Raw genomic sequence first — 26,675 nt, 5'->3', positions numbered from 1 at the left:
AATTCTAACTAATTATGCACAAATGTACTAAATTAATTTTGTATTATTATATTACAAAATTATATTATATTCTAGCACGACTTGAAATCCACTGGTCAAGGTCATGGTGACCTCACGTTGTTGTAGGCTTTTGGAAGAGTTATTTAGAGTTAGACTATTTAGACTCTGCCAGATATGGGCAGTCCATCTCCTCAGTCCACAAGCCCTGCTTCCTCCACAGCAGACATGTTGGTTGTAGTGTGAGATAAGCAGTTCTTCTCCTCTGTGATCAAACTAGCCATGACATATGGGTGGAATAGTAGAGATGAAAGGGTTTTTAATGATAGGGTATGCAACAATAAAACAATAAAATATGCTGGGTTGCATAAAGGAGGCTCCAGTAGATCCGTGGTTACTGTGATACTGTTTATGTGACCTCACAAAAAATGTTTTTGGCCATAACTCAAAAATTCATAAGTTAATTATGATACAATTTAACGCAGATGCCTAACAGGGTAAAAATGATGACATTTTATGTCCAAATGGTCAAAGGTCAACTTCACTGTGACATCATAATGTTCTGCAGAAACACTTCTGGACATTATTCAGCACTGTAACTCAGGAAGGACAGATTGTGACCATATTTCCTGCAACTTAAGTGCTTTGGCGGAGGCACACAACCTCGAGGCAGTAATTCTAGTTTAGGTTAGTGATGCTATGATGATCAGCATTATGAACGGCCTGCTGCTTCTCCAACTTGTTTTTATGTGTGATATTACTGCTGGAGCTTTTTATATTTGTTCATTTATGATACAGGCTGACAGTCCTTGGTGCTTCATTGACTATGTTTCATTTCATTTTTGCTTTGAATCAATCTCTTGGTCAACCATTGAAAAAATATTTAAACACCATTTAAAGATCTATTTATTCCACGGTCATGATATAATAGTCTACTTCTCCCCCACTCTAACTTGGATTTGTGTGCGCAGGCTGGCAGTAAGCAAACAATGCCACTCAAGCAGCAGGCGTTTTCAGCTTTGACTGAGATGAGTCCCAGTGGAATCAGATGGTAAGTGAACAGACGTGTAACCATTTCCAAGTGCTTGCGCCATTTCATTTTCAGTCCCTGTAGAAAAAAACTCTCCTCTGCAGTTTATGAACAGTCCAGGAAAGTCAAGCAAACCTAATTTTCATAAGTACAACCGCTTTCGAGAAAGACACAGAGCCAACGGAGTAATACAGTCATGAAGATAAGGTCAAACTAGAATAGAACCTTTTATTTTACTTTTTACAAATACTGTTATTCTCCACAACATGTAAATGCATCAGACCAAACCCCCTTCTCACACAATCGCACCTCAAATATACATATCAGGAATACCATGAGAAAAAACTAAAAAACAATCTATTACCCACATGAACACAGTGCCAAAAGACTTTCATACCATCAGTGTAATTTGAAATCACTCATGCTGCAATACAGTGGGGATGAGAAGTATACCACTATATCTATAAATGAAATTTGAAATGTTGAACACTAACAGATGCCACAGAAGTTATCACAGATATGGCCTTAATGCAAATGAGAAGCTATTTTCAAGGAAGAAAGTAATGAGTAAAATGTTTCAATAGGAACGGGGAAAGACCGCACTTTTAACACGCACGCACGCTAACACACACGTGCACGCACACACTCTGTAACACATATTACAGACAACCATGGGCTCTGACCGCCACTGCTTTTCAATCACAGGGGGCCTGACCAGAAAGATCAATGAGAGAAGTCCATTGGAGATTCCTCAGCAACTGTTGTGGCCTGAACACCCTAATTGGATGGTGCATGAGTGTTTTTCACAATAGTGGGGCCTGTTTTGCACAATCGATGGCTTGTTCTCTGCCGAGTTGTCCAGACGGCTATAATCAAATAGCAAAATCTGTACCAGAAACTTCTGTATGATTGTACGTTTCCTGTTTCAAGCTGCTTTTGTCTGTCTGATACCAAACCTGGGAACACACTGCAGGACTTTTAAATTCCTAACAAAAGTGGCGTTTGTAGACTACACAATTCAAACTACATAATTAACTTCAGATTTTACCACATTCAGGCTGTATAAAGCAAAAATGTGATGTAATGGTTAGGGCTCGATGAGTCTGATTTTCAGTCAGAAGGACAAAGGTTTTAAATACTCAACCCAACACAGACTAGTCATGTCATCAGGCTTACAAACATCAAGTGTGTTCCCAACTGAAAAATTATCAAAGCAACCTTCAACGTGTTATTTACAGACTGCGGCAACAATGTCATCAGTCTGACAAAGAAGGCTGTAGTCACAGCTAACAGGGGCTAACAGGTAGGATTTTTGCAACCCATATCACAATATAACCATCATTTATCTGTGTAGGGTTAATGGACAGTCTGTGGCAGATACTGACGTAAACGTAGGAGGACACCACTCCTGTTGATGTGGTTCTTTTCTGATGGAGGTCTAGCTTCAATTAAATCTTGTTTAATTCACACTGATTCATAAACTGAAAACCCAGTTTTGACTCATTTCCCATTAATTATCTCAAAGCCATATGATGACCCTGTAAAAATCAATCATCTCTCTTCTTTCAAAGTGCTCTTAATTAATACACACATGCATGTGCACATACGCACAGTCACAAACACATGGACACTTTTGGTTAGAGAGGCTACATTACCACCTAAATGATGTGATAAAATCTCTACTCGATGCAATCAAAATTAGCTTTGGGTATAGAAATAGTTTTTCATGTGTGCACATCTATACCATTTGCTTGATCATCTTCTGATTTAACATGTTGATGTTTGTCAGTGCAATGAGATTAAAAGTAGTGCAGCGTCTTATGTCTTATTAAGACTTTCCCTCCTCATCCTGCCAAGACAAATTCTAACAAGAATTGAACATTAATTTTTTTTAAAGTGCTTCTCGTTGCCTCCTACATTTCTCCCAGAACTAATATAGTAGTTTAAAGTTTAACTATTAATAAGTGGTTTTATCATTATAATTCACACCACCTCTGAAGAGTATAGAGGACTGTACAGAGGAAAATTAATAATCAAGCCAAAAAAGAATGAGGAGTTAAAACTAAAACAAAACAGAAAATCCAAATATCTCAAATTTTCCCCACTCCCGTTTCCTACAATCCTCAGCTGTTTTCATTAACCAGGCGTGACCCATTGATGCCGCGGTAGGTGACACGGCTGGGACGGACCAGCACGCCGTAGCTGGGTCGACAGGTGAAGTAGCGGCGGCCACCAACAGAGCCGTCGTTCTTGCCCTTGGGGCTTCGTAGCTCCAGGCCCAGCCAAAGGCCCGGCGCAAAGTCCGCTGTGCCCAGGTAACGGATGAACGCCATCTCATTGGCACTGTTCAGCAGGACCTGCGTGCCCACGTGAAGGCGGACCTGTCCATCAGAGCTGGCCGAGGGGCTGGACCCTGCCACGTTTCCAGGAGCACCGCTGCTACCACCACTGAGAGTACTCCAGCGCCGGCGGTGAGGGTTGGAACGACTCCTTTTTTTTTGTTTGTTTGTTTTTTAGATGAATCACGGAAGCACAGGGAAAATACAGCCAGAAAGATTTATGAGAAAAGGTATGCAGTGTGAGAGAATATATCAAAAGTAAGTGGGAGATTCATGGGAGCTCTGTGTTTGAGGGATTGATCTTCAGTTCCCTGTTCTCTCTCATTATAACCACAATCATGCATTGGCTATTTAAAAAAGGAGCCTTTTGCTGACTAATACCACTACCTCTTATCGGTATTGATTCTGCCACTGCTGCAGGGGATTAGGATAAAGCTGAAAAGCTCAGGGAGGGAGAAAAGTGAGGCCTGTGTAGAAAAGAGACACACCTGGTAACAGGACTTCTTCTGCTTGTCTCCTTTGGGGTGGCGATGGCCGATGATGTGCTGAAACTGCGACGGATTGTCCCTACACAGCAATCACAAGAGTCAAGTATTCTTATACAGATTTTTGCATAAAAATTACTTCACAGGCACTCACAGAATAATAAATGCAAATACAAACACTTGCAATGAAGGCAGAACTCTCACCACTGAAAGGATGACTGAGGCGTGAGGAAGAAAGCTCTGAAAGGCAATCGACCGATCCATGGATCCTGTGAGCAACGAGAAGAAAAACATCTATGTATAACCCTATGAACATTTGGAAACACTTAAATATCGTCATTCAGTTTTCAACAAGAGACAACCCACTGTGTAAAACCTCCAGTGACAGTGACCCCAGACCACTAACAGTTTATCTCAGTCATATAACCCACAGAGAATTTATGTGGAGCAAAATATATTAGAGTATATTGACAATTTATTAAATACCACATGTCTGTAACATCTAGAGTTCAGATGAGAGTTGACTGGGCTTCATCTGATGATAGCCCTGTCTCTAAAAACGGCAGCAAGGAAAAAAAGATACTGTCTTATGTTTGCAAAACATCTGTCCTGCTTATCAATGTCTGTAAGCCACTAAGTGACTATAATAACGTTATAGTTCTGAAAGCCTTTAAGAGGGAGAGTGCCAATGTTGAGAAATGAGCAGTAAAGGAAAAAAGTGTTGCCTCGTTTTCTAAGGGATGTCAGTGGAGGAGTAGAGAAAGTCTGTCTGTCTGTGTGTGTGTTTGTGTGAGTGTGTTTGTATGTGTGTATATGTGGGTGTGGGTGCGGTGGAGGGCTGTTTGTTTTCCTAATGGGTTGTGATAGCTGCTGACAGGAGAAGAAAAGAGAAAGAGAAACAAGTTGCTGTGCTGGATGGAAAGAATGTGAGATTCTCCATTAGAGAGGAAATCCATGCGAGCACACAGGGTTAATCATGACAAAAAGAAAAGAGGAAAAGAATGTGAATGAGGGATGGGGGGAAAAAAACAGGTGATTACTTCGCAAAATGCAGCTTTTATCTCATGGAGGATGTAAACAGTGGGTTAATAACAGCAACAGCAGGAAAATAGTGAAAGCATTGAAGTGATGGGAAGAGAAAACTTCCCCCTGAGTGGTGGCTCTGCGTTGAGATGAAGCACAAGTGGTAAAGGAAGGAGAGGAGACTAATTATACCTCAGTACAAACAGTGGAATGTGTTAATTTAAACAGCAATCCCTCAAATGTGGACAACCTCATTCTCATTTACAATGAAAGCATTATGATGACAACTGCTTTTTAAACTGTAATGACTTTCATTCAGTTATTACATCTTTCTCAAGGCATTGTGGTAATAATGAATAATCCAATAAAAAATGTCAACAGTTTTTATCCATTTGTAGAAAGTTTGAAGTAAAAACAAAACAATGTCTCACGGTGAATAACTTAGTGGCTTGTCAATATGTATGTCAGGCAAAGTTTTCCAGATGCCCGGGGTTTACATAAGTAATCAGCTTGGCGCATGATACATTTGTCGAGTCAACACTTTGTGCAGTGTGTAAGCGCAGTGTGACGTGCTGACATAATAAGGCTTCAACAGGCTAATATGAGAGGGAATGGTTCCTATAGGGCAAAAAGACGTAAAACAGAACTCATTCAATCATTCCACCAATTTATCCCTTTAGGGTCGCGGGGGCTGGAGCCAATCCCAGCTGACATTGGTCAAGAGTGGGGTACACCTTGGTCAGGTCGCCAGTCTATCACAGGGCTGACACAGAGAGATAACCACTCACGCTCACATTTACACCTATGAGCCATTTAGAGTCACTAATTAACCTAACGTGCCTGTTTTAGGATTGTGGGTGGAAGCTGTTCAACTGCACCCGGAGAAAACCTGGGTACAGAAAGATCCCACCCGGCCAGCAGCTTTGGAGCCAGATCTTGCTGTGAGGTGACAGTGTACCACCACGACCAAAAACAAACAGAAGAGTGCAGTGGAAGAGATAGTTTAACTCTTCAGTAACAGCTAAAGTTATGTTGAGTACACAGTTTCATGGTACCATGAAACCATGAATCATCATTTCATCGGAATCTAGAATTAAACATAAAATACATATTTGGTACCAAAAGAACAACTCATGCTTATAAGGGAATGTGAAAAGATGGCCCCATGTTGCTATTCTACTAATTCAACAGTAATAGTTTTGTCTCAAGACTGCTAAAGGCATTTAGTGAAATTGCCACAATAGGACACTGCTGGTTGATGTATATGTGAAATGTATGATGTTGTTTCTATAATGAATCACTGTGAGGCATGTATTAGATAAATAGAGACTGTATTATAACAGGTAACAAGTCTGTAGATGTCAACTCTATGAGTACATTGATTTTACAGTTTACTATTAGTGTTGAGGAGCATCTAACTATCAAGCGACAGCTCGAGTTGGTCTTCCTCATGAACAACCTAGAAAAAGTGGAGCAGTGAAACAGGGGTCACTGGTTGGTTTGATGACTATGAAAATGAATCATATCCGATTGAGTCTCCAGATCTCAATCCAGTTGAACACTGATGGGAAATTTTGGAGTGAGATGTTATCCAGGGCTTTCTACTGCAATCATCGAAACACCGCCATAGAAGAATGGCCTTCATCGCTACTGTGGAGTTGGTGTTGCTGTTTACTTACACAGTTATTGTTAGTTTTTCCTTCAAAATTTCACCCATCTGTATTTCACATACAACCACTCTTGATTACAACAGCTAATGGTGGGCCAAATCTTTAGAAGTGTGATTAATAGAAGGGAAGGATTAAAAAGGAAAGTTGGCAAACTACCAACTGAAATTTTATTGGCTGTTTTACATTTCTATAATAATAGGACTCCAATATTGCCCACTGCAGAACAGTTTTTGTATGAATCAACAATACGATATACACACACACTGAAGAAGGAATCAATTCAGAAACACAAACAAATGACAGGTTTGTGAATATAGAAACATCGACACAGTTTTCCCACTTATACTACTTTCCTGTTTTGTGTTTCAACAGTACTCAAACAAATAAATAAAAAATATTTTCACATCACTGTGAAATATTACTTTTATCAAACTAACAGTATCATTACAAGAAATCATGGCTGCTTTTAAAAACCCACGCATGCAAAATGTGTATAATTCAAGTTTTTTCCGCTTTTTACCTCCATGTGCTAATATGTTTACTGTAATTATACGTCTAATTAGGAAACAGTAGCTTGAATACATGACCAGACCAGATTACACACATCTGAGAGCTTTCTGAGAGCCTGATTAGATATCTCAAGAGACAAGTGTACTTTGGTGCGTGCTCCATTTTAAAGATGCTCTCAGCCAGTCTAAAATGGATCAGTCTCCATGTGAAGCATTCAACATATTGCAAACACAAAAAACTGCTGCAGTATCACGTTCTCATTGGCTCCAATTAGCCCACTTCTACTTACATGCATCCTGGAAAAGTAAAATCTATCTATCAAAAATGAAACATCGTTAAAAATGGGTTCCTATTGTAACTAAAGTTACCAATAAACCTACATACTAATTTTATTCAAGTGTTAATAATGATTACATTAAAGTATAGAAGATACTTCATCTTGGAGATTCTTCTGAACTATTTGTTGCAAGTTTACCAAATCAATCTTTTACCCATTACTTGTGCTACTACTTTGCTCCATACTTTAAAACCCGCACAGTGATGTATTGTCAAACTAATCCGATCCAAAAGCTTTTAAAATAATAAGAACACAAACTGTCACCAAACTACTGACTTTAAAGTGAAGATCAAATCTATATCAAATTGCTGACCGATGTCATATTACTTTGTCTACAACTGGAAATGTGATGTAGGAAGAGAATTAAAAAATCCACTTCGACCTCATCATCATTAGACTGTAAAGAAATTTCTCTGGTAGCAGCAACAACGATATGGACAAAATACTGACAATATTTTGACCATATGAAACATTATGACTAAATTTACAACAGATCTGTGGCCTGATACTTTGAATGATGCCACTGTGGTTTGACACCAACTTAAACGCGTCTACACTGACAGCATAGTGAAAGCAGCAGGTTAGCAGGGCAGCAGCTTCAGTTTCCGAGTTTGTGTACACAGGATGTGTTCAGGTGCAGGTCACCTGCACTTTGCCAGTGCTCAGAGAACACAGTCTGTTCTGTCAGACACACTTGAGACAGACAACTAAGAAAAATATCTGAAACACCTTCTGTGTAGACAAGCCTTTAGCTGTCTATTCTTTTATGAATATACTTGAATCCATTGAGCATTTTCACCACAACTTTTCTAGTTGACAGTAAGAACACAAGGAAACCTCAGTTAAATATTACCTAACACAGAGAAAAGTAAATCACAGTATTAGAAATTCCTGGAAATGTGAGCAACAGACACTCATGATCTGCACGTTATATCCTGTCTTCCTTGGATATATTACAGTATAATATAAAGTTAACCACATGCATATCACACAGTGGGACACATCAGTATATCTGTATCAAAAAAAAACACGACAATGCACTTAAATGGCAAATGCATGCAGCAGTCTAAGGTATTCACTCATATTCCAGGCCTTGCTGTGAGAGTATAACCTCTCATCTCCAACCTAAACAAATGGCATGCACATATTCATTATCCATAATCCATACTTAAAAGCAGGGATGATGGTGCCTGGATCATTACTAGGTGCCACATTAAACTGAGAAGTCACGGGGTCGATGGCCCCGGGCTTCACGTTGGACAACTGTGACTGTTGTTAATCACCAGTACAGAGGAGAGCTGTTTGATGCACAGAGGGCAAAATCAAATGTGTCAACACTCACACAAATGACACTGTCAAAGGAGCTAATTAGCACCATCACATGTATTGATTAGGGCAATGAAATACAACCTCAGGGTTTTTAGGGCATTTGGCAAATTCTTCAAAAATCTGCTCTAAACTTTACTCTAAATAATTTGTTAGACAAATCTGTTTTTGCTTCTGTGATGACCACCAGCAAAAATCAAACAGGACCATTAATCATTAGTGGAAAATATAAGCTACCTTAAAGGGCCTGCACTCACCTCTGAACACGAGACGGAGGAGCAAAGACGCCGTGTTTCGGTGGGCAGTTGAAGTACCTCACTCCTCCCACTGATCCATCATTCTTACCACTTGGCTTGTCCAGTTCAATGCCCAACCACAGCCCTGCACAAACAAGAAGGCAGCCATTTAATGCCATCCATTGTAAATATCACGTGTCAGCAAAATGTTTACATCTGCTGGATACACTAGTCAAACTGTACACAGAAGAACAATCAGTTGTTTGCAGAAAATGTGGCTGCCAAAAGTTATATTACTTGCAGCCTCTCCACATGGAAAGTTATCAGTCTTGTAAATGGTGGTGATAACCTTAAAACCCTGATTTTAATTCCTTTCTTTAGTCTCAGCTCAAGAATTACATCCATTAAAATGAACATATTGTCCAGACTGTAATATTTATTCCAAACACTGCCAATAGACATCAACCAAAAGCAATTTAATGATTGGGGTCAAATCTTGTGAAGGAATATACAAGCAAGATAAAAGCATGGAAAATTGTAATAAAAATATAATTATTATTAAAGAATATAAAGTTGAACACTAGATTTCAGGACTGGACAGCTAAAGGAATAACTGTTGTGTGTAATGTAATAAAATTGAAATGCTTAAAGACAAATACCTATTATATACCCTAGAATCATTTCATGCAAATATAAGGGTCTGTCAAATCTTGAAACTCATTTGACCTTATACACTGAAACAAAATGGGAGAGGGATGTGGGAATAATTATATCCGATGAAGAATGTACAATAATATGTAAGTACCAATGAAAGTGTATCAGCTCACAGAAATGGTTGGAAGAACCTGATGAGGTATTTTACTCCACCCTCTCAGATATCCCACTATGATAAAAACCTTCCTGTTTGCTGGAAAAACTAAATGCAACCCACTACCATATTTTCCAGGTACTGACTGCCCTGTCATCTGACACTGAGAAGGGTATGCGATGCCCTATGAGCCATACATAAATGTGAAATCCCTCCAGAAATAAAGATTATATATTCTGGATATATACCACAAGAATGGTTGACAGGAAATAAATATTTAATGAATACACTGCTGGTGGCTGGTAAAAATAGAATCTCACCAGCAAATAGTTATCAGTGGAGAGCCCAACTTTAAATACATGGATGGAAATTACAATGGACATTTATAAAATGGAGAAGATAACAGCATTTGTCATAAATTGGAATAATTTACAGCATACTGGGAAAGAGTCGATTAACTACATAATGCCCTATAGGCCTGATTTTAGGGTGGTCCTGAGAGCTCAATGCACAGCAACTTAGGAAAGCACAGGCAAATTCAGTAAACATCTTTTTGACAACACATTACAACACATACACAACCAAATACACGAACGCACTGCAAGGTTCATCACTTTTTTGTGTTTCCTGGAAACACTTGCGTTTTGTTGTGAGTATTTGCAGCACGTGATGTCACTGATGGAGATGTTTTCTGAATTTGTTTGTGTTTTGTCTGTTTGCATGTGTTTTTTTAAGTTGCAGTGCATTGAGCTCTCGGGGGCCACCATATGATTTTATTTTTACAAATCAATAATCTTTTTGGAGAGAAAAGGTCACTATCTATTCATAGTTCTTTTTCATTGGTTTGTCTTTTCTATATGTGTATACTTGGAATGCTAAGAAGTATTTTGAGATTTGTGACAAACATGAATGAATGGCATATATATACATTCAGTTTGAAATCTGAAGTATATTTTACGGACATATTATCCATATTATTATTATTATTATTATTATTATTATATTTGATTAATGCTGAATGTAAAAAAAAAAATCTGATTTCAAGTGTTTCAGGACAGCTTTCAATGTCAGTTGGTCTTTGGTCTATAAAACAGCAGAAGCAACATTTTGCCGTACACCACTGCCACTCCTAAATAAATAACAGTTTAGCTCTTTATTTTTCAGCCACTGCCCTGTAAAATGAAGTAACTATTAAATATAAAGCAGCTCAGACAAAATGTTAAAAAGAAGTCATTTACTGTGTGGTGCTCAGCAAGAAGTGCTTTTTGTTATAGAGACGCAGTCCTCAATGCACTGAGGCTGAGATAACAGAGCACTGCTAGCACTGATTTAAGAGTATCAAAGGAAACTTAAGACTGAAATCCCTTTAAACATGATCCTCAGTGGTGTGAGATACGTTGGTTCTTATTCACACATGACTGATGCCTGGGCAGAACTACTGCCTAACTATTAATAAATACCGTGAGCTGTTTTCTGTTTGGATTCCAACGGCTTTTGCTCAGCAAGAATTTCTCGTATCTTATTTTTCCCAAGTATCTTTCTGTCCAACTTGAGGTTTGCCACTGCTCTAACTTATGACCAAGTATGTAATGCAAGTTGAAAGAGCAGAGCTTAATAGAACTTCTTTAACTTTCACCACATGTGGCATTGTACAATAATGATAGTGCACAGAAATATTAAGATTTATGCAAAAGAATCTGACATTTCTTGCAGCAAGAAGAACAGAGGGAGCATGAACTCAAGTTTTCTTGGTGTACCAACTACAGGCAACCAGAGGCAAGTTCTACATTTAGAGACAGAACTGCCATCATTCATCATGTCATTTCTCAGGATTGAACTTTTTCAGCACCTACGAAAATGAAAAGCTCGACCTTGAATTTTAACAATATGTCCACAGAAGTCTTTTTTCTTGGGCTATTAAGTTGATAGTCGACCATGTTGACTTTCTTAATGATACTGGACAGATTTGACTCTGAGTCATTTTATTTTTATGTATTAAAAGAATCAGACACCTTTTTTAACCTTGTAGTCACAACAAAGTTACCTAAGCTGTGCAATCACCACTTTATACATTAATTGGGCTTAAAAGCACCAGCTCAACAGTTTGCAACCCAATTAAAAATACCAGGATACATTTGGGGACACATTAAAGAAAACTGCGATAATTATAATTCTTTATGTGTGTCGTGAAAAAAGCAAAGTAATGACAGATATGATTTATTAAAGAGATATTAAAGAATATTTTAGATAAGCTAGAAAATGTGTTTCCAAAGTTTTCCTTTTCTAAACTCTAAGGTCTGAACCTTTTCCAAAGAGCACAGCTTGATCATCCTGAGCTTCACATGTTATTAACCGAACCCCAACAGTCTCACATCAAAAACATTTACTGTAGTAAGCTGGTAAACAGAGGTCAAATTAATCATATAGTCAACTGTAAAAACCATTCAGTGGGTGGTCTACTGAATCAGTGTCAGTGCTTGTTAAATACAAAGAAGGAATTTTATGATTTTACTGTGGGTATTTTAGTCTTAGCAATAGCTATAATGAGACACATGACACCGACATCAATTTAATTGCCTGTAATTTTTTAGGAAATTCATTGCTAATTAGACTTTTAAGAGCATTTCCGTGCACGTATCCATTCATTTGTTTTAGAGAAACAAAGTTTGAAATTATTCAGGCATGTGATTGAAATGCCATTCAAACTAAACAGATTAAATGCAACACGTGTGTGATTTCAACTGTCAAATCTTCACAGATTTTAAAAACTGACCTGGAGCAAAGCTGGTCTTTCCATAAAATTGGACAACGCCAGTTCTCTGGCCGACCACCAGCACTCTTTCCCCCAGGCGCACCTCAGGGCTGTCGCACACAGAGCTACTAGCTGAGGGGGTTCGGCTTCGAAGACCTGGGAGAGATAGACAAAGTGTTTCACTTCTGTGATAACTAATGCCCTCAATTTGATTCTATTAGAATAATAATAATAATCCTGAAATGATAGCAATCTTCATTATGTCAATGTTAAGATAAAACAGACCTGCAGTTAGCACAGTGGTACCAGAATAAGAATGGAGGGCTGGTGAGGGTGTTGTCCTGGGGCTCAGAGAAGCACGCTCCCTTCTCTGCCTGGCAGGAAGGCGTTGCCTTGGTAGTGGACGAGGTCGGGCACCTGGCCCGTGTCGAGAGTCCAATGAAGAGGAAGAGGAGGAGAGTGAGCGGGAGAGAACACCTGTAGTGAGAATAACAGAGGAATGAGTGAAACACAGGAGCGTGGAGGAAACCTTTCAGAACAAGTGAGTGAAACATCACACATCCACTTTGCCAGCTACATACTAGATGATTCAACAAGGTGCATAAACTGTTGCATCTAGGCTCCACTAAGACAGGGGTTGTGAATATTGTTCATTCTGCTGTCTAATGTCACACGGCACAAACTGTGTGCCTCCTCTCTTAATACTGAACCCACCATCCATCCATTCAGGCTTACATCTGCGACTTTTACAATTCCACTGAAATAATGAAGCTCAGCCAATTATTCATTTTTCCATTTCATTCTTCTGAATGTGACAGTGCCTATAGCACTCAGATCCAGACAATCCAGACAATTCACTGTACTTCAGCAGAAATCCAAGCAGCTGTCTCACATCATTCTACGACAAGGTAAATCATATGAGCTCAATCTTTTGCAGTTGCTTGTCCCATTACTGAGGTCCAACTGAGGGCCAACATGCTAATCCCCTCCCACCATGAGGGATGAGATGGGGGGGGGGGGGGGGGCAGTTTCATTCTTTAAAAGCCATTTGGACACAGGACCTCATTAAGCTTTTAACTTTCACAGACCTTCACAGGCCATGAGTTCATTAAGTGCCCAACTCTTAGAGGCTAATTGATTAAATGTGTGCCAAAGTGGTTTAAGAAGAGAAGATTCAGCTACAGTCAAATTGGAACCCAGACAGCGATGGGCTGAAGACTTCTCAACATTTGCCAGAAATTATTTTCAGTAGTAAGTCTTAGCTAATGGGCTCATGAGAGTAGATGGCAATGCACAGGAATAATAGCTGAAGCTGCTGATTCCGTCATTTCTGTTTGAGCTGATCAATCCTTTGTTGCCTTAATTGATCACTGGACTGGTGTGGTTTTGGCTTCATGCACAATGAACGTAACTTTAAGCATATAGTATTTTCAGGGAAATATCTGGAATTCAGATTGTGCTCAATATTCACTTGCTGCTGAAACATATCTGTTATATATCTAGATATAGATGGAAACTCTAATTTACCATCTAAATTATGCTTGAATTTCAAATGCATTTCTAAATCAGGATACACAGTGGTACATCAGAATATGATATAGAGTGAAATGGAGCACCTCTTGTGAGAAAAGACATTGATGTTCCTGTTGAACTACCCACAGATGGATTATGATGTTGGATTCAAGTATTAAGGTGCACTAATTATCAGAGACGGGTGGTGATTAGGAGTGTGTGGAACTAGGATTTGACAATTACAGGAGATTATATTAAATAGTGCAAACTCATTCCACACAACACTCTCCGATACTCAGTGCATCGAAGCACACTCAGTTATAACTACAGTACCTGTCAATGTCAGTGAGGCATCTCCCTTTGTGCCCTGATTGGGACCAGGTGGACTTTTTTGATTATCAATGGGTTTTTTGACAGATGGAGGTAAACCTTTACTCCCACACACACACACACACACACACACACACACACACACACACACACACACACACACACACACACACACACACACACACACACACACACACACACACACACACACACACACACACACACACAGTGACTTCTTTTTAAAACACACAGATCACTAATCATCTTAGTCAGATTAGAAGATTGCATAAATGATGCATGATCACAGTTCTGTAATGTTTGCATAATTTGAAAGTCACTTTGGAAACTGTATTAAGACTGTACATATAACATATAAATCTGTTTAATTTATGTAGTTGTCATGCTGTATCTGTTGAAGGACTGCTTGAGCATTCTGATGATCAAAAGAGCATTTAGACTGGACATGTAATCTAAGTGGAAACATGATCATAGGTGGAGTGGTTTGCATGTAAAGTAGCCATCCAACGCAACAAAACTTAGAACGTGAACCCAATATGTGGGAATACAGTTTAAACAGTTCATTAAGTGTGGAGAAATTAAATAGAATTACAAACGAGGGAAACCAAGAAGACACAGTTCAGTGGCAGAATTAAAAGCAGAGTCAGAGTCATGAAAAGTGACACTGAAAAGATAAAAACAGATGAGCAGGAGAGTGAGAAAATGCAAAGAAAGGACAGCATTACAATGTTGAGCAGCAATGAAACAAGAATTATTGAAAGGCATTTTTTCTTGATTGAATTAAGACCGTATTTCACTCCAACACACAATAAAAACACTTTAATATGCTGAGACAAGCAGTTAAACCCGCACAAAAGCCCCAATTGCACTAAATTCAAAAGCCAAAAAACTTCAAAAGAAATCTTGGCACACAATGAGAAATTACATTTCTTGCAGAAGTAAACATAATGTTTTTTAACTAGTTTATGGCACCAAAACCTAATAAGTTCAAGCTTCATATATTGTTTCTGGACTTAAATTAAACCTACAATGAAATTGACAAAAGCCTTTTAGAGTCAGCTCTTTAATTGGCAATAAATCAATATCTGTGTATCTAAACAGATTTAAGGAAAAAGTAATCAGCTCTAAAGAGGATTCAATTCATACACACATCTGCCACATAAACTGTCTCACATTATGTCCAACTCATAATTATGTCACCTTGGTTTAAACTTTATATTGCGCTTTGAAAATGCAGTAGAGAAATCTCAAATCAGCTTGGTATTTATTGATTGCCATTTCAGTTCACATTTAGAAGCAGCTGGGAAATGTTCCCCTCAGAGGCAGAGTTGTGTCTCTCCTTTGAACTCCAAACAGGAGACTACATTCCAACTCAGCATACCAAACATTTCTTGTCACTTGACCTTTAGCTTGCAAGGACCTCCTGGCTCTATCTATCCCTTCCACATACTGACGCTCACCTCAAATGACGGACTGCAGCACAAACTGAGGCTTTATGAATCAAGCAGTGTTGTTTTGTGAGCGTTGTGTATGTTCCCACCGCCCTTTGAGGCCTGAGATACAGTTGACACGCTCTAATAGGGTCCAGCCTTGCATTCTGCTGTGTCTGTCTCTCCTGGTTAGCCAGACAGTCCCACAATGACCCATCCAATCTATAGATACACACAAGCGAGCTGTCTGCACTGCCATTCCGAGGGGACGCCAACACGCAGGTGGCTCTAAGACTTTGGGCAGTAAATGGCTGACAAAGGCCATGAAAAGTGTTTAGTCATAAATTAGTTTGGTTCTTGGTTGTATGGAGGTGCCAACACACACGCCCTCACATGCATTGCATGCTACACATACACACACCTTGTGATGAATGGCTGCCAGGCTATTCAGCCTGTCTATGCCCTAGTTATTAAACCTTGCTTAATTGGACTATCAATCACCGGATTCCATAGGCCACTATGAGGTCCGCTATTCCAGTCACGTCCAGATCAATTGGCCTTCAATACCTTTGAATATTACATCACCACAATACAGCTATAAACTCTAGAGGGTGGAAGAACTACAAAAACCTACCAAGGCAAGGTTTCTACAATGTTCTGAGGTGACTGGACTGTATTATGAGACGACATTAGTCGGGAGTTGAGGATGTGGGCATCCAAGGACTGTCAGAGCAAGGTCTTGTCAGCAGTCTAATTTATGCATTGTGTTCTGGCACTGATTCAGAATCCACTTTTCAAAGCATTCGAAGAAGATTAATATGAAAGCCCAGATGCAATAAATCCTGCCATGGCTCATGCAGGCTCGGAAGGTTGAGAAAGCTTCTTTTTGGCACAAAAGAGGCCATCAGCTGGAACTGTGACTCAGCTGATAACCTCATCTGGACACTGGACTGACTGACTCACTCCCTCCACAGTTGGCTAAAAGTCCACTGTGTCATCATGAAAACTGTCAGCATGGGCATCCATTTTGGTATCTAGAATGAAGGTTGTCCAACAGCAACCGCTACTAATACAGCATCTTTTTTTTTTTTTTTTTTTTTTTACAGATTTGTTTTTATCAAGTCAAACACACATCAACAGATGTAAAAGATTTGATATTTGTGATACTATTTTACATAGTTACATAGTAGTTTCACAGTCGATGCACTGCCAGATCAATAGTATTAGAGACAACAACTATAGAAAAGCACTTTTAAGATTTTGTTGCAGACAGACTCCACATGAAAGAGCAGCCTTAAAACTTTTTTTTGTTTTTTAAAATCAAGCATATAGGTAGGGCTGGCGCAGACTTACCTGAACCATTCCCTAGGTTGCTATAGACCGAGATTGCTGTGAGATTTCCCATGATGCACCAAGCTCCTCGCTCCTTCTCTCCCTATCCATCTGTATGCATTCCTATCCCATTAATACACAATACTAACTTAGACTCTTCTGTCTCCTGTAGTTTACTGTAGTCCTGTAGTAGTTGCTTGCTCGTTTCTCCTCCTGTCACATTCTGCAGGTATCTCTGTAGAGTCTGGATCTGTGACTGCAAACCATCTACTGCCCCCACGATCCTGCTGAAAACACCCACTGATTGGTCCAATTATTAGTTTTATTATTAGTGTTATTATTTCTATTGTTAGTCTTATTATTAGTCTTATTACCTGTTCTATAATTGTCATTTCATTATTATTATTATTATTATTATTATTATTATATATTGGTCTCTCTGCTGTATATGAAAAGTGCCCTAAGATAACTTCTGTTATGATTCACCGCTACATAAATAAAACTGAATTTAATTTAATCACCCCAAAGAGATGAACACTGGACATACTGTTTAATTTAACTGAATAATTCGAAGATACAGAGCACTGCCTCGATTTATCACTGTTAACACTGCACACCCACTCATCTAAATTATTAGTCAATATGTGCAAACTGTGTCTTAAAACAAAAGTCATCTCTTCAGCTCGGCGAAGTAATCCAGCAGCTAGTGGTATCAACCTGCACTCGTCTGGTTTCACCAGCAGGGATCAAAAATTTAGTCTGAGCGATCACAATGTACAGAGTACAAATAACATTTGGAGGGAGATATTTAGAGGATGCGATTGCAATTTCTGAGAGTGTTCCACAATTGTTTTCCTGCATTGCTTTCAGGTTTTTCTCCCCTTGAATCCCCCAAACTTCAAACTGTGAAGTACTTCAAATAAATGTTTACAATCAGTCCAAGGTACAGTATATTCTGACAGTGCAAGGGGTAAATGTAGTACCTCCACTTTGAAAAAATTAAACAGCCTTTAGCTCTTTTGCTAATAATATATTTTACTGTATAAGATGACAACATTATTATATAGTTAAGGGACAGGGGGGATCTGTGGTCACCAGAAAATCATACAGGATGTGGACATTGTTGTAATGCAGTTATTGGAGAATGGGGGGATATTTCCACCAACCCTTTCTCTCATTTTCAGCACATCATCCCCCAAGTAATGACAAGATGGACAAGCACAAGTCACTGTTTCTATTGATGCTGCTACTCTAAGCTTATGACCCAAAGCTCCTCGAAGTGAGTGCACTTGAATTATTTCTTTAACTAAGAGGCAATATTAGGAAGCAATTTATGGGAATAATGTTTCTCCAAAGTGTCTCGTTTGTTCAAGGTTGGTACATTCTTTTCCTTTTTATATGATGTGTGGTCTCCAATAATGTATCCATGTTCTCCTCCAGAGGACTGTGCATGAGATTAACTGTGACACTGACCCATGAGAAATCTTTTTCACCTGTGCTCACAAAAGTTCACGCATTTCTTCACCCTCAGGGCCCTACAGGCTGTTCAGTCTCACTGTACTTCCTGTTATGATTTGATCATTTAAGTCTTTTCTTATTTAAAGTCATTTGTGCCAGAACTCCTCAGGCAAACCCACTGTTCCTCATTCTTACAGATTCTTTGTGAGCTTCATGCTGACCTGGAATGTTTAGTGAACCTCGCAGGACCTGAACACAGCTTGAATCATGAGAATAGAGGTGAATGGAGCAGTGCTCAACCAGCAGTAGCTCTCTTTCTGTCAACTAACAGTTATTGCAATTCTTTTGTGATGTATCAGATGTACCCTTTTTTACATCTTGACAGAATAGCAAACAGATTAAGCAGTAACGTTCAGAAGAGTTATGACCTGTTTGCCACTTGTTCTTTACCTGTGTTTATCTTGGAGGTGATGCGGGACAGGTCTATGCGACGAGGGGGGCGAATGGGTGTAGACGTTTTTGTGGAGCTCATTTTATGTCTTTCCAGAGGTTTGCTTATCTTGGAAAGAGGAGCAAATATTCCTATGAAAAAACAGAAAAAGAAAAGGATTGAATAATAAAAAAGTCAGGGGATTAAGTGTGATTCAATATATAGTGTGCAGAGTTATAATAAAGACAAGGCAAATAGGTAAAACAGCAAAAGACACATTACATATGCTAACAACTAGAAAAAGGACAAATCTAATTTTGTGGTGTAAAATAAGATATTATTGAATATCTGACTGGGGCCAATTAAATAATATAACGTCAATAGTGTTAGAAGTAATTGAAGGAGTAGGTGGGTGAATCAGTGTGTTGTGGGTTGACCTACCATGTTTGATTCTGCAGGTGAAATAATGAACGCCTGCCACCGAGCCATCGTTCTTCCCCTCTGGTTTGTCCAGCTCCACTCCAGCCCAGAGGCCTCCCGAGAACTCAGTGCTGCCACAGAATCGTAGGGTTCCAACCTGTTTACACACAAATATGTACAAAGTCAGAACTAATATAAACAGTGTGCAAAACAAATCAACACAAAAATCAACACATGCAGCAAAACAACTGGCCACTGTACTGAGCAGTGTCGTATCTTCATTGGTAATGCTACACATGATGTCAAGGGCAGAACCTCTATCAGAAACACAACATCTTGATGCATCTATGTTCACTAAAGCTGCAGAAGAGACCAACAATTAAAAGAAAAATAGAGATGAAAGCTTTACACTGTGCCAGAAAGTGCAGGGAAGATAATAATAAGAGTTTTGATTAGCCAATCTCTACAACTTGGCACACTGCAATTCTGTTCTCTGTGCAGCACGAAAATCTATTAATGGCTCTTTCTTTCAGAGCAAATGTCCAGCTGTGGAGGATTAGTGTTTTCTTATCATCTACATGTCTCTATCTCTGCATCTACTGTACGTGTGTGTGCATTTTGGCTGGCCACACAGAGGGACACACTGCAGACTACAGCCACATGAAACAAAACAATTACTTGGGTGTATGAAGGTTTTAAGGGCCCTGATTACAGGGCAAGAATAGGGACTACAGAAGGTGGCTACTGGTTTTCAGTTGAACAGCTGACCTTACTGTGTTATCAATGAAACATGAACAAACTCTGAACAAAAGCTGATGGTGTGTACCTCATTATGGCAGAAAAGACATCTGGAACAAGCGTGCATCCTGGGTCTACGTTACTATTGTCAGATTGTTACAAAGTCCAGATGGATGTGTCATACACAACATTATCATGGACCTGAGACTCATGAATGTGTCTCTGACAAAATAAAGGAAAAACCTGACAAACCCGGATAAAAACAGGATGACAATGCCCCTGTTCATGGCGAACGAGGGGTAATTGAATGGTTTGATGAGTATGAAAATGATGTGAGTCATATCCTATGGACTTCACAGCCACCAGATCTAATAGACAGCGCTCTCCACCATCAGCAAAAGTGTGGGAATATCTTTTGGAAGAATAGTGTTCATCACTCCTGCAGAGATCAGAGACATGGAGAATCAATGCCAAGGAACACTAAAGCTTTTCTGTTCCCTTGTGGTGACCTGGCACCTTACTGAGACACTTAATGTTGGTCTTTCCTCTAATTTGTCTGTCATCTGTGTGTCAAACATGTATTTTATAGTGTGCTGCACTTCTTTAAAATTAGAGCTTAGAGCAATGTGAAAGGCAGATTAGGAAGATTCTTTTACTGTAGCGTTGATGCTTGGTGATATCATTTTATCCTCGACAATTTCCACCAGGTCAAGTCAATTTTATGCATATAGCACCAAATCATGACAGAAGTTATCTCATGGCATTTCTTTCACGGTATTGTGTGTAGTGAACTGCTGTGCAAGTCTTAGCAGTTTGGCTGATGGAAAACTAATGACAAGCATTAGTCCTCCTCTACCACTGTGCACCAACAACAGCTGCCTGATTTGTTTTTAAACAATCCTTCCTCTAACCTCACTGATGGCCATTGATTTGTCTGCAAGCTAGATGTTGAGCTCTTGCATGGTAAATCTGACAAGCTCACCTTGACAGACGTGGAGCAAATTCAGACAAGCATCCCTAAGTCAGGGAAGAATCCCTGGATCAGTTGTTGTCAAATTCACAACTCACACTTCCTTACAAGCATAAAAAGGTGGATAAAACCAAACATTTTACCATGTTAGATTTTATGGCCTTAAATTAAATAAAATTCCAGTTAAATAAACTGTTTAGCCTAAGAGTCAAAAAAAAAAGAAACTTCCTGATCTAATGAGAGTCATTTGTGAGTTATTTTACACTGATTACAAATCTTTTTTGGTGAGCTTGTGGCAATGAGAGCACATTCATAAAATGACAGTTACTTTACCGAGATTTGAGTATTTGTGATGCTGAAGCACCAAAGACTGCCAGAGACGAGTCTGGTAGTTTTGTACCAATGGCACAACAGTGGATGTCTCTTTCACCTGCTTTATTGGATCACTAGCTAGATTCAGGGTGGACTGGGACCATGCTGTCAGACTGATGACTAAAGGCACACATCAATCATTAGAAAAAGGCTGCTGTTGCAAAATTTAAGCACAAACTACAGAGAAAGCAGAAATTTCTGTGGTTTTCATTTAATTTTGGAGCAGGGGCAGTGAGGCTGAACTATGCCATGGACATAGTCAGAAAATTGTGAATTTTATTTGACCTATGGGGCCAAATCTCTACTGCTTTCAAAGCCTGCTTCATGTCAAAAGGATTACACAGGGCTTACACCACTAAACTGAAGTTGGGTGGTTAGGTTGGGCAGCTATACTAAATACTAAAGTAAAATACTCAAGTTGTCTGCTTAAATGAATAAATAAGAGCATGTTTAATGTACTGAAAAGAAAGTTGCTCTGATGGGAAAAAAAACTTAAGTATTTCATGCAGCCATAACAGTACACTGCTTCAAAGTACATTTTAAATCATATGTGTGATTACATTGTGACAGGTCAAGAACTTTTGAATAAATGCTTATAATTACCGTGCTGTATATGACTACATACCAAGGAATCACTTTGTTTACACTTGATTTATCAATTTACAAACACTTCAGCTCATTACACATTTTCACTGCTACAAAAAAATCAACCAACACAGTTTAGTTCACACATTTCACACACACTGTGTGAGATTCGATGAATAAATAAGTCTAGGAGAAGAGGATGACCCAAAGGCAAAGAGGAAGCAAACAAGTATTTTAAACTTATAATATGTTTGGAGTTGGATGAACTTGAACATGTTTAGATAAATGCTCATGATATGCCACAATGAACTGATGGACATAGCCCTGAATCCTGGAAGGATGCCAAATTGTGTTGCCTAGCAACTGGGAACTATTTTTTCTTTGTTGAGTGCTGAAATAATTGTAAAAAAAAAAAAAATTACCAAAGCTTCTGTCTTTGTTGAGGATAAACCACTGTACAGCTGCATAACACTGATGTGATGTGGCTACAGGCATGAGGGCAACAGTGCAACACTTCCATATGAACATTGTGCTGTGCACTCTTATTTTATGTGCTGTGGGTGTATATAAAATACAACTTATCGATTCAATCAATAATACCATGAAGAAATTTGACTGTATTGTCTTCTAATTCTGAAAAGGGACACAGAAGGAATTCTCCTCAAACCATTTAATGCACATAAGCAAAGAAAAAGCTCTTTTTGCTGTGTGTACTTCAGTGAGTCTGCCCTCCCTGTTTTAATGTCTTTGTAGAGATAAACAGAGAAAACATTAATCTGAACCTTTGGGCAACTCGGGTTCAGTCCCCAGCTTGGGTGTTTCCACCTTGGCCAGGTGCTCCATCAAACACAACTCCTGACTGTGTTTGTAGGATGGGAAACTGGTGAGGGATCATGTCCTTGTCACTGCACTAGTGAGTCATGCTAGCTAATCTGGCTCCTGTACAGAGAGGGGTGGACTGGAATAGCATAAAGCTCCCCACACTTTACATCCTCCTTGAGAGAATTTCAGGTGGCAAACGCACAAACAAACAAAGAAGAAAATAAGGTAGGAGATTAACTCTGAACGGGTCAAATCTGGTGCTTTCTTCTTTTTTGTGGGTGGGTAACAGGGGACAAACATAACAACAGAAAATGTTCATTATTAACGGAAAAGAGTTACACTAGAGAAGAAAAGAAAAAGCTGGAAAATATCCATAACGAAGTGAAAAAGTCTTTTCCTGTCTATTAGACATATTTTTCCAGTGTTCCCGCCAAATACATGTTACTATGAAATGGCTATTTTATTGTAGAGATGCTACATTATTCGAACTTTAAGCAATATAGAACATATTTACTGACCAACCTTAATTTTCTCATGTAGGTACGCCCAGTACACTGATCATCTAATGCCTTAAATATGTTTGTTATCTTTGTCAATTTATCATAAAACTTTGAAATTGAAATAAAATGTTCATTTTAGGATTATTGTGATACTGGTCATTCATTTCAAGAAAATTACTTTTGAATGTAAATTTCAAAACCTGCCCAAATCATTGTGATAAAAAATTTCAAATTCTAATTTTTGTTGTCTGTGTCATTTCAAATTTAATGGGAATGAAGCAACTTCAGGGGTACAGAATAACCAAATTTTGAAAAGAAAGTCAGAGACAAACGCAAACTGATGTAAAATCTAAATTAAAAAATTATTACAAATTACAACAATAAGAATTATGATGGAAGCATTCAGGCTATCCAAATTTATTCAATGGTTTGTCAGCTAATTGTTCATTAGTGACTTAGATAATTGGGCATGGAGTCATGCGTCGCTATAAGGCCTGGCACATTCAAGTTGGAAATGGTTGAACACCTCTGACCCAAGGTTAGTTTCATATCCCTATTTTAGATCATGTAGGCATGTTAGTGACTACAGCGTTAGTTAAATATTAGTTAAATACAGCTCTCACCCATTAGTGCTGGGAGAAAGTTCATTTCTCCCTCTAAATGGAGTAGTACACACTCATTTGAATTCAGCTAATCATCAGGTCCTAATTATAGGGCTGGGAGACTTCCCTCTATTGTACCACTATACAACATACAGCTGATGAAAAAAGTGGATATTTCAGAAAAATCTTTAAGACTGAAAATACTGCAATTGAATGATTAATGAAGACACTTTAAATTGCTCTTGCCCTTTGATAGTGACCTGCCACACACCTTCTGTCCAGCGATCACCACACGTTCACCTAGACGGATCCCCATGGTAGCGAGCTGTATCCTGGCCTTATCAGAGAGAGCAGGAGGTGACTGGGCTTGCACAGTGAGGGGCAGAGGGGAGCTGGGTCTTGGTAAAGCCCGTCTCAGCAAAGTGCGGAGCTCTTTGGCCACAGCGGCTGCATCTGCCATGTCCAAGGGCATGTCGAGGGGGTCGGGCACCACATCTGCTGGGCACTGTCCTTTTTCATTCTGTGGGAGCAAACAAGGAAAAGGCACAGGAGAACGACGGTGAACTCATGAACGAGAGGTGAATTTCCTTCCACAGGAAAATTTAATTTTCTAGCATGCTAAGTAAATGTAATATAAATTAGATAAATATCAAGTACAGTATCAATCTCACTGATGAGGGACATCACAAAGTAAAACTTGGATTTTTGCTTCAATTTCCAAAAAGTTCACCGTTATAATTTCTGTAACAAGGATTTTGGGCTTAACACAATCAATCTCATCTCTGCACTCAGAACAAAACCCCCCGATCGGTGCATTTCAAACTAACTGATCAGCAAGCACAAAACATGGACATTTAGTCAAGTGGCTCAAAGAAACTACAGTAAGTGAGAACTGAGACAGTCAGCAAGCTAGTGTCAACAAAGGTAGGATGAAACAGCTGCAGAGGCGTGACAGAAGAGGGGAGCTCATTCAGCATTATAGTGCTGGAGTAAATGGGGTGAACACAAGTGGTCTTTGATAGACATCAAAAAGAAGCTTACTTTTAATTGCCAAGACCTGTTGCTCACATGTTGTAACGCTGAGCTAATGTACATGCCACTTAATCTACAACAGTGGCTTGAAAGATTGTGTTTGTGCTCGTCTGCATTTCTGCCTTTGTGTGCACTCTTCGGAGACAGTGGACCCCATTTTTATGGCAACACAATATTTAGTGCAAGCAGCGCTCTAACAGTTTGGTAATTTCCTGACCTTCAAATTGGCTTTGGGCATCTGTGTTGTATTTTGGTGTGAGTGCACAGTGCAGAGTAGGGAGGAGAGGTGCAAAAAGGTGAGAGGTTCATTCAAATGAGGCATGACAGAGGTGAGTTCTTGGCGTTTTGTTGGAAAATGTGTCTTAGACCTTGTGCTGAGAAGAGACGTCTCAAAACAATACCTGTTTCTGGCACTTGCTGCCACTTTGGAGATTTCATCAACAAGAGCAAACTAAATACACAAAGCAAATGAACAGTAATGATGAAATAATGCTTAATGTAAATAAACAATTTGAACTAAAATCACTCCCCAGCCAGAGGCATTTAAATCGGATTAAGAAATTAAAAAAATTAAAGTAGGAACATCTATAAATTGTCTGTGCATCAGTCTGCATTTATCTCTAAATTAGTATGAGTGATTCTTAGAGTTTCTTTTGTCCACAGCTTCTTTATACTATATGAAAAGCTTCTCCTTCAGTTCATTAAATCCCCACAGCCTCATGAAGGCAGCAGGACACATATTGTAATTCTGCAGTGCCATTACACATGGCTATGAGCTGTGTTTACCTTTATTAAAACCCATACAAATGAAACCAGGCTGCTAGAAAGAAAACCCATTCATTACACACATCAGACTGGTCCATTATCACTCTGTATTCTGTTGTTTATGTGGGAGATGTCGGATTACAGCAGCTCATCAATCCTGCGTCCTTCCCAGCTTTCTTTTTTTAGCAAAGGTAGCATTTCATGTTTTATTCTTGAAATGCATTATGGTGTGAATGCTGTGATGTTACATTTTACAGTATGAGAATTTATGACATGAGAGAGTAGAAATAAAAGTGAAATAACACTGGATTTATGTGGTTGTATAAATGGCTTCATCAATGTTTTTTATTATTTATTTTTGCCATCACTGCACAAGTAAAATAAAAACCCAGAGCACCTGCCTCTGGCTGCGGATTTGAGGCGCTGTGTTCAGGTCATGCAGCTCTGTACCATCCAGATAACAATGAGTGGCTCCGCTGTTTCACAGGAATGAGACCAGTAATGTGACTGAACAAGAGTGAATTTATTAAAATCACCACACCCTCCGATTTATATTCCACCTCAGCCAACACTTTTGCACTTTGCGCTGATGCACCTACATGAACCAAAATAACAGGCATACTTGGATATGCTCACACAGTCCATGTGCCCAACACCTACGACTTTGCGCTTGTCGTTGCTATTCACAGTTGAAATAAGGCCCAGTTCTCGACAGGACTGGTCGGAGGAAAGAAATTTTCACTTCAGTGTCCAGTGTATTGAAATTATGCAACTTTGTGTGCTTTTTTTATTTTTTGTTTAATATTCAACCTACTCATCTTTCCATTTGTGCTTATTCAACAGAAC

The 26,675-nt window shown here is 39.1% G+C and overlaps 1 protein-coding gene across 5 annotated transcripts in view; it reads right to left on the bottom strand.

Annotated features, from left to right (window-relative positions):
* LOC130180744 (CAP-Gly domain-containing linker protein 4-like) overlaps positions 1-26,675 on the bottom strand; it is a 64,294-nt gene that overhangs the window by 24,363 nt on the left and 13,256 nt on the right. For 4 of the 5 annotated variants that reach the window (XM_056394469.1, XM_056394470.1, XM_056394468.1 and 1 more), the window contains 9 exons: positions 24,304-24,552; positions 19,465-19,600; positions 19,044-19,175; positions 12,799-12,990; positions 12,535-12,669; positions 8,975-9,098; positions 4,056-4,120; positions 3,855-3,933; positions 1,236-3,517 (listed from right to left, as the gene is read on the bottom strand). In XM_056394469.1, coding sequence (XP_056250444.1) covers positions 3,151-3,517; positions 3,855-3,933; positions 4,056-4,120; positions 8,975-9,098; positions 12,535-12,669; positions 12,799-12,990; positions 19,044-19,175; positions 19,465-19,600; positions 24,304-24,552 — 1,479 coding nt within the window. In that variant the 3' untranslated portion in view covers positions 1,236-3,150. Of the gene's footprint in view, positions 1-1,235; positions 3,518-3,854; positions 3,934-4,055; positions 4,121-8,974; positions 9,099-12,534; positions 12,670-12,798; positions 12,991-19,043; positions 19,176-19,464; positions 19,601-24,303; positions 24,553-26,675 lie in introns of those variants that run through there. The other variant, XM_056394471.1, reaches the window with a different exon arrangement.

The sequence above is a fragment of the Seriola aureovittata genome, chromosome 13 (assembly GCF_021018895.1).
Source record: "Seriola aureovittata isolate HTS-2021-v1 ecotype China chromosome 13, ASM2101889v1, whole genome shotgun sequence".
Taxonomy (NCBI): domain Eukaryota; kingdom Metazoa; phylum Chordata; class Actinopteri; order Carangiformes; family Carangidae; genus Seriola; species Seriola aureovittata.
Note: the sequence above shows the minus strand (reverse complement) of the source record. Positions and strands in the feature narration are given on the sequence as shown.